The 9,690-nt window shown below is 34.2% G+C and overlaps 1 protein-coding gene across 2 annotated transcripts in view; it reads left to right on the top strand.

Annotated features, from left to right (window-relative positions):
• Positions 1-9,690, top strand: part of LOC117113240 (protein FAM135A-like) — a 37,670-nt gene that overhangs the window by 24,072 nt on the left and 3,908 nt on the right. For both annotated transcript variants that reach the window (XM_033256531.1, XM_033256530.1), the window contains exons 10-13: positions 457-612; positions 941-1,166; positions 2,294-3,335; positions 8,726-8,996. In XM_033256531.1, the coding sequence (XP_033112422.1) occupies positions 457-612; positions 941-1,166; positions 2,294-3,335; positions 8,726-8,996 (1,695 nt within the window). The remainder of the gene's footprint in view (positions 1-456; positions 613-940; positions 1,167-2,293; positions 3,336-8,725; positions 8,997-9,690) is intronic.

Below are 9,690 nucleotides of genomic sequence, written 5' to 3'. Positions count from 1 at the left end.
CAGCGAGTCATCGCCAGCAGCAGCGAGCCATCGCCAGCAGAGAGATGTCACTGCAGCAAAACACTATTGTACCAACGCTGTTCTAATAATATATAGACAATGGGTCGTGCTCATATTATTTGTTATACTTTTTTTTATTCATTATTTTCACTTGACTCGCATAAATAATTTTGTTCAAGAACATTTTATGCAGTTGTACTTCGCAGCACTTCACTTGCAATTTCCAATTTAATGATTAAAATCAACAATTTCTCTTGAGTACATTCTCCGAATTCTTAAGCGGTGGCTTTAGTTTAATTCCAATTAGGATGAGCTTCTTCCACCACCTAATCACGCAGGTAGCCTGACATTGTTACATGAACGTAACGCTTTGATCTTTTTTTGTAAAGGCGCTATATAAGTGCTTTTTAATAATAATAATAACATTATATATGTAATATATTGTATATTTGAAAGAGTCTTGAAGGTAAGGAGGACATTGTGGAAGCTGTTTGCTCAAGTTTTGGCCAGTTGTCCGGTGAAGTGACCTTGACTTGGACCCAATACCAAGAGATAATGGTCAGCAACCAACGCATTGTAGAACATCTCCGAGACAAGTACCACCAGATGAGGGTGAGTTTTGGATATTGTATATTATAAGGTGATTAATTGGTTAAGCAGCATTTAGAATTTAACATAGAAAATTAACTTGGAAAAAAAAAGTATAGACATACTACAAGTCCCATGACCAGCGGGAGACTTGGAGAACTGGATGGCCTCCCGCACTTCCGCAACCAAGCAAGCACCTCCCGGAAAATAACTCATCTTCCGCAACTTAACTAAGTCATAATGCTGCTCCCAATGCTGAACCAAAGAACCAAATAACTGGAGATTTTTTTAAAAAGAATTTTATGAGATTTTGAATTGACTGTACAGTACGTTGGGTTAATTTTTTCTTCAGATACAAAGGTTTTCCGAGTTCTTCTTCACCACTTCCCGGCCAAAACAAATGGCACTGTCCCTGGAAGAACCTGGACATCAGAACACCATGGCAGTGGTCAGATGTTCTGAGTATTACTGTAAGTTACCACCGCTACCAATCGAGTGTGAGGAAACCGACGGCAGATATGAGAACCAGCCAATCGTATTTGAGGAAAAGTACTTAGAGTCTGTAGCTTTTGGAAGAGGTAAGTTTTTTCAAGGCTGTTTTGGTAGGTTACTGCGCGAGAGAATCTTACAATGTAAAATTATGAGTCTTGTCATTGGCGTGCTTCTGCAGCACTGATTTTTTTCTATTGAAAACTTTCACTTTTATTGTCCCATAAAATTTCTGTAATACCTCAAAACTTAATACCTTGAGTAATTATTAAAGATTGTAATAGGGTTCGACTGTTGGAAGAAGTAAGTCTGTTTTGGTAGTAGATTGCTTGAGAATCTTATAATCTAAAATTATGGGTCTGAAATATAGTAATTTTAAATTTAAACTAAAATGTTTTATTCATTTAGTGATGTTAAAATTGTAACTGGAATCTTTATCAACATTTTAATATTTTATATATTATTTGTTTTGATGTATTATAATAATGCTTTTATTGTATCTTGTTATTGTGTCTAGAGTTGATTCGTTTTAAGTATTTCACTCGCCATTTTAATATATATTTTATCTATATGTTTTTTTAAATAAAATTTTAATGACTTGAAAATGTACTCACTGCTATTTTCATATTGGACGAATGAATTGAATCTGAACTGTTTCTGTGGCACTGGTGTAATTGATTAAAACCGCAATAATGTTTGACCTTTTAACAGTGTCAACCTTACCTTTATGTTCTCCTTTATCTTTGGTTCTACAATGTATGAAATGTATAACAAAGAAGTTATAAACGCTAGAATGTTATCCCAATTTTGTTAAGTATACTCGTCCCTGGCGCCCTCAGCAACACCCTGTGGGCGAGTATACTCGTCGCTTGCATCCAGCATGTTAAGCCAAATGCAGAATGTCAAATTGTGTTTGACAAAAAACATGTGACATACCTAAATATGGTCATGATGACATCGCATCATGACCATATATAGGCACATCATGACCATATATAGGCACATCATGACCATATATAGGCACATCATGACTATATATGGGCATACAAACATTTTTTGTCAGTGAAAGTTTGATGATATGGATAGAGCTTTAGGTTCTCCTTACTTTTAATTATTGATTGATTTTATTGATTTAAGATTATTTATTTCATTGATATTGATCAATATTTATTTTTAACGTGATTTTTAAATATTTTTTCTTTTCTTTTTGGAAAAGGTCATGTGATTTCTGCTGTGGATGTAAATGTAAATTTGAATGACCCTGATTCGTCACCAGAGGTAAAAAAAGAGCCTATTGATGACCACCAATCCGACACTCAGAAACCGTCCAAAGACAAGTCTAGGAGTGTGATAGGAAGCCTAAGAAAAACCATTCTACTCCAGTCATGTCGTGGAGGGGAAGTAGCCAATGAGTATCAAGAGAATATCTCACATGACCACTCCAATCCTAATGAATCTTCCATGTCAACGTCTGTGTCGCTACCTAGTTTACTATTGGACAATGTGCCCCGCAACATGGATAAGGTAGATGAGAATGTGGAAACAGGGCCTTGCAACATGAATACTCAGATTAAAAGAAATAGTATATGTAGGTGTGAGCCTGCACAGGCAAACTGCAATGATAGACCTAAAGAAAAAAAGAAAAGTGTATTGCGACAACTTTCTGGAGGGAGACTCAGGTTGAAATCAGGATTTGGGTCAAAGAGCAAAAATAAAATGAAACATGCAGTTAGTTTAGACGGTCTTGAACGGTTGAGTTTTTCGCAAGATCGCTTCGATTCGCAAGCTTGCCTGATCTCTCCCTCGCAGACGATCACTCCCAGCGATGATGGGATCCATGTAAGTGATGTCTTCCTGTCATTGGTCAGTGATGACTGCCCCAGTAACCATGACAGCACTTTGAACTGTGACCTCACTTTACCAAAGAATGACACTCAGGAAATGCCAATCACCTTGAACGCCCAGAATTTAGACTCGAACAATCTGGATGAGGAGGAGCAGAAAATTAGCTCATGTACGGGTAAACGGAACTTTGTCACGCAGGAATTATCATCCGGTGACACTTCTTGTTCATCTTGCTTTCCGTTTATTAGTTCCCCGGAGGTTAATAATCATGCACAGCCTTGTATAGTAAAAGAAAGACACCATGGGGAAGCGGTTGTCAGCCAGTCCACAGCAGTGGCAGTTGGAGAATCAAGGAAGTTACATCCAGATGCAAGGTTGTCGCTGATAATGGAGGACCGGCGCCAGAATGATATGTAAGTATGGAAGAGAAATTAATTACAAATAGACAGTGGTTATTTAACCGGTAGAACATATAGTCAGTTACACAGCATTTACGTGTTATTATTATTATATACTGTATTAAACCTAAACTAAACCTTACTGAATGCGGTTATTCCACAACACCCAGCATCATATTATACAGGATAGAGATTAATGCAGCTCTGTAGTGTCATTATACGGCTTAGATGAGCGGCTTTGTTTTCAAAACAATATTTTGCAATTATATCAGCATTTATTCTACTAGGACGCTGGAATTTGAAGGTTGGGACTTAACTACACACGAATCACATATTACAGGTCTCCCTCTAATTAAAGATCCCTCCAATTAAGACCACCTCCAATTAAAGACCACTTTTTTGTGGTCCCATATTAGCAAATGTCTTTTATCTTTATTATTCTAATTAAAGACCAAAGCTGAATATACCATGGAAACCCCAATCCCAAAAGTGGTCTTTAATTGGAGGGAGACCTCAATATTCAAATTTACCAAAATTGGAGCATAGATTGATACTGTAGCTCAAGTCTCAAACAACATGTTTTGAGCTTTACTAGTTTGCTGCTTGTTTCCTTGAGCAGAACGCTTTAAATCCGGGCACACTCTGTAACATGCAACAAATCTGTCGCCGCTCTCTCTGGGTGCTAGACAATGCGACATCGTCTGCTGATTATCAGTGACAGACTGATCGTTATTGAAAACAATCTATTGCGCTCGCCTTGTCTCATTGCATTCTTCACGGAATTAAGTTGGCTGATGACCGTGGGCGCAGCATGTATCCTGCTTGTATACTTTTGTTATTCACCATCTAGACGAGTATATGGGTTGTGTGATGAGAATAGGTTGGAATTAAATTGGTTTTTTGAATTACATAGGAATACTCACCAAGGAATTGAGGAGTGTGCATTGTTTATGATTGATTCTGTACACAAAGGATAACACCAACAGTAACACATCATAAATATTGTCTTTTATCGCGAAATAACTGACGTAAGAAAATTAATATGATTTCTAGGAAGTACACATTTCAAACCACAAAGAAATCACCTTAAAGATGTACTGTACAGTACTGTATATATAATTAACTTTTAAAAATTCAATATTTGAATTTACATACATTGTACAAACATGTTTTTAGCTTTAAATTGAAAAAGATATTCTCAAAACATAGCTTCTAAATTCTTTGTAGATGGCCTTTAAATTGGATGTTAATTATTTTTGTAATCCCCAGTGAAAACTGACTTGTTTCAATCTATGTACTGTAGTCTCAATCTAAGTTAAATGTTTATTAGGCAAGACTTTTTCTTATACCTTCTTTAGCAAACCCAACAACCACCAATAATGGTGATTTTGAAATTTTATTTTTGGCCAGTTATTTTTGGCTGCATTATGAAAAAATGGAAATTTTATAAAAGAATAAAATTATGTATTTATTTGTATTATGACCTTCACTCCCTGAAATCTCCAATAATAAGATATGTATTTCTTCCATAATTATATAAATTTGTCAATCTCATTTCTACACTGTTTAATTCATTAATAAAATTCTGTTTTTATATTATTTCGAATTTCACATTCTTATTTTTTTCTGCCTTCTGACAATCTTTAAAAATATGTTTGTGAAACAAGGTATGAAAAACGTACACTGTGTTTAAACATCGGAAATCACTTTTTCTGTAAATTTAATTTTTGAGGACATTGTTTCTAGGTTTTACCACAGTCTGTATATGCGGCAAAGACAAGCCAAACCAGTCACTCGCCGCAAAAATCGATTTTGAGTTATTCATACAGGTTTAAAGAGTAAAATAAGAGCTATAGAATGGTAAAAAAATCATTCAAATCCGACATTTCCTTATGAATTTACAAGCATTTAAGCATACAGCTGTTTAAAGAACAATATATGAGAAATCAGCCTTCAAAGTTTATGATTTCAGGCATTTCTCATGCAGAAGCTATCATAAAATCTTTAAAAAGTGTTGTTTTAACATTGAAATTGGGGAAAATATCAGCACAGTATGATGTATAGATACATAAACCTCAGTTTAGTGAAATAAAATAGATTTTTAAAAATTTTACATTCTAGCATGTTTTTGCTATTTTTTCTGAAACACAATTTGCGACGAGTGACTGGTTTGGCTTGTCTTTGCCACATATTGCAACTGACAAACTACTGTGACATACACATTTATACTTCCTCTGAACATTAAACATTCACCTTCACTTGACATTTTTAAGTCTCTACTCAAGGCGCAACTTGTTTAATAATCTTCTTTTTGAAACAGAACCCCGAGCAATGACAGTTGGAATGACACCATATAAATGGAAAGGTACCTTATATATCTCAGTATCTTTTATTTAAATATTTAGATCTAAAATTTACAAAATAAAAAATCCATAGCAGCCGAAATCTGAATTGAGGATTTAATTTACAATTAAAAAAAAACAAAAAACACATTATTTAAATTACAAGTCATTAAACATAATATAAGTGGAATGATTGATTGATTGATTGGTCCAGTTGATCGATTGGTGGATCGATTGATCTAACTACACATTTTTAATTAGTTTTTGCTTATATAATTACATCTAAATTATTTTTTAAGAACACATTCTTGTATCCATATTCTGTTTCTTTCAAATATATTGATGTGTTATTGAATTTTCTGACATGAACTCGTTGATCAAGCCAAGAATAGATCTGATCTGGCATTTTGCTTGTGTGTCATTTTTGATATGATTATCGCAGGTGTGCGTAGACAACATGAATTTAATTACTTCTCAATAAGATAATTAATTTAAGCATGAAGTGTGTGTGCTGCATTTGACTTGATTTATAGTGTATTATCGTGTTGTGTAGTTGACGGATAAACTATATATTTTTGTACATTATATCATTTTCATTATGTATTAAAGTAAATGTCACAAAAGGGTAAATATCTATATAGACAAAGTGTATTACATACAGTTGTTGACAGATAAAACTCTATTGAAACCATCTTCATAATTAAAATAATTTTTGTCCATTATCAATTTCATTATGTAGATGTCACAAAGGCCAAAAAGCTCAGACGAAGTTACTTTAACTAACGAAGTTGAGAGCAGGTGTAATTTGCCATATAAAAACATCATTTTCAGTAGAAGACTATTATCAAGTTACATATTATAAATCAAGAAAATAATCATATAATGCACGAGTTTCCTATTTCCAGTTTTTTTTTCTGATGGATAATCGTCTATAATGAAATATTCTACTAAATTGAAAATGAAAGGAGTTTACTGCTTTCCAAAAAGCCATTTACAACCCACATTAATTATTACATTAATTCACATATTGACATTGAGAATGAACAATATTTCTAAATACTAGTGTCCTTGGCAAGGCACTTTACCTACATTTTCCTCTCCCCACTCAAGTGGGTACTTGTTAGGGTGGCATTGGCATTGAACGTTTGGGTTGTACGTGTAAAGCAGCTAGACTGGGATTACTACCCAATGAGCAGAGAAAGATGCACAAAACATGCTGGTTTGCCAACTCAATATCCAGTGACCAGAAAAATAATTATACCACCGCCTTGTATATTTTTTGGATTGTGAAAGGTGCTATAAATACAGATTCTAAAAAAAAAAAAATAATAATAATATATACCATAATTACTCTAGCTTTCTCTGGTAGAAGGGCAGAAGTAAAATACATATTCTTTCAAGTCTGATTAAACAAACTTTGACCTGTGCTGTGACATGCTTCAGTGGAAGGTTTATGCCATGTGTGACTGTCTCACTACCATTGACAGTGCATGTGCTTATAAGTGCAGTGTGGAGTTAAAGCACTGTGCGGTACTATAGTACTGTACATTGATAACACATCCTTTAGGAATGTCCATGTGTGACAATTCCATTGATCCAATCGAATGTGAATAAACTTTATGAATGGTCTGAAGGTTTATCTTTTGAAATACAATCCAGTGCAGTTCTGTAGTAAAAGAATTCCTCCCCTAAAATACACCAATATCGATCAATAATATTATGATAATTAATTGACCTTGTTAATTATTTGGAAGTCACTTAGAATATGGGTTCAAAAGTATGCCTAAAAATCATAAGTACAATGTAACTCACAGCTCTATGTTTATTCTGCTGAAGAACTGTTAATTGGATAACCTCAAAACAACAATGCTGTGTACTGTACAGTGTGCCCAGCTGTTGAGTTTTCTACACCTGTGTGGCAAAGTAACCTTTAAAGTCAATCAAATTGCCTGTATACAGAAACAGACACACATAAAATGAATGAAAATGGGCAAAGATCATTATGTTTAATGATGATCTGATAAAATTTGGTTTAAATACTGATAGGATCGAAAGTAGAACTCAGGCCAGGAAAAAATATTTTTGTGCCTTTGACTATGAAAATTATCTTCATCAAATGCCTCCAGCACCATATGTTATCTTTACACTATTATAGCTAAACAGTAGTACATTTAGTAGTTTATTACCGGTATGCATTAAATTGTGATGTGTAAAAAAAAAAAACTTTTTTCTGAAATGCCCCCGGGGTAATGGTCAATGCCTCCAACTGCCGGTCGCACACTTTTTCCAGTCCTGGTAGAACTCTTAAAAAGCTTTGTGTACTGGAGAGCAATATAAAGAATCGGAGTGGACTCGGTACCTACAAGAGGCCAAGTGCTAATTTGAGCAACCCACTTCACATTTTGAAAGAGCATAAGGTTACCCTTAAGCGCGTGCTTGCTTCAGTCCCTGTTGTAGTAGACTGATGAGCACCTATTTGACAGCTACGATACTTACTGTCCTTTACCACGCTCGTATGTAGGTCAGCACAATGATGCTGCAAGATACGGGTTAACTGCCTACCATTTCTCCCATTTTACTAACGGTACAGAATTTATTTATTGAACATAACAGGAGTTTAAGGGATTGGTATTTAATGACCGTATACTATTACTAGTCTATTTGTCTTGTATTTATATTTATCATGTACCTTGTGGAGATTACTTTCACATTCTTTTCAGTAGGTTCCTAATATTAGTCTATAAGAAATGCCCTTCTGAAGACAAATGCATACATACAGTCATTCAATTGATATTTTGTTCAATGTTTGATGTTTATGTAAACTCACAGATTTGCCCTCTGGGATTGATGTGAGCTTTTTTTATATCAAATAAATAAAAAATAAATAAAATTAATCAATTTAATTAATTTAATTTAATCTTTTAAATGTTCGTTTTTGTAAATTTAAAATGGTGTAATAAATGATGTGATATGATATGATATATTTTTTTAATTTGGCTCAGACAATTTTAGTGTAAACAAAGTTTACTTATACTGAAGTACATTTATATTTTTACAATTTAGAAGCTTCGAATTTGCCAAAGAAGATATAAAACGCAAAATTAGGACGACTCCATTTGTGCTATACAGCGATTTGCCAGAGAAGGCGTCGACTCTTCCATATTTTAGCATAGTTCCCGATGTTGAATATGAAGATGAAGCAATAGACGTGCACTTGGTCGTTTGCGTACACGGTTTGGATGGTAATCGTGCTGACTTACGATTGATACGTACGTACATCGAACTCGGCTTGCCAGGAGAAAAGTTTGAATTTCTTATGTCAGAAAGTAATCAAGTAAGTAGCACTGATTTTTTTTTTTTTTAATATGCTTTTAATTACATTGAACTCAATCTTTTGTAAACAAATGAAAGAAATATTGTATTTAATGTGAAATGATATATTGTTCAAAAAAGAAAAATGGTATAATATAAAATATGTGGGTGTGTATGTGTGTGTACGTATGTGCATGTATGTGTATGCATATATATATGTATGTGTATGTGTGCATATATATGTATGTGTGTATATATATATTTATATATATATATCTGTCTCTTATACACATCTATATATATTTTTTTTTTAAAAGGCAAATGGGAAAAACCCATAAAACAGCAAATGGCCACATAATGCAAAACTATTTAAAATTAAAACGAAACAGTAGAGAAAATCCTATCAGAATGACAAAATAAACTAAGCAGCCACTGGAAGGAATCCCAATATCTGCAGACGGATCTGTTTCGGCCTTCCATGCCTCATCAGTGCAGCTAGGGTATAGACCCAAACGCAACGTTCGACCAGCTTAGGTAGGGCCCAAACTAGTCCCACGACCATTAATGATTACAGAGCCAAACCAAGGCAATATATATACACAGCCCAGGTGTGAATGCAAATAGTGGAATACAAGCTATGTGGCTCGGTTCCAGTAGATTACCGTTTGCTGTTTTATGGGTTTTTCCCATTTGCCTTTTAAAATTTATATATTATT

The sequence above is a fragment of the Anneissia japonica genome, unplaced genomic scaffold, assembly GCF_011630105.1.
Source record: "Anneissia japonica isolate Jap-2015-1 unplaced genomic scaffold, ASM1163010v1 scaffold287593_len981703_cov172, whole genome shotgun sequence".
Classification (NCBI taxonomy): domain Eukaryota; kingdom Metazoa; phylum Echinodermata; class Crinoidea; order Comatulida; family Comatulidae; genus Anneissia; species Anneissia japonica.
Note: the sequence above shows the minus strand (reverse complement) of the source record. Positions and strands in the feature narration are given on the sequence as shown.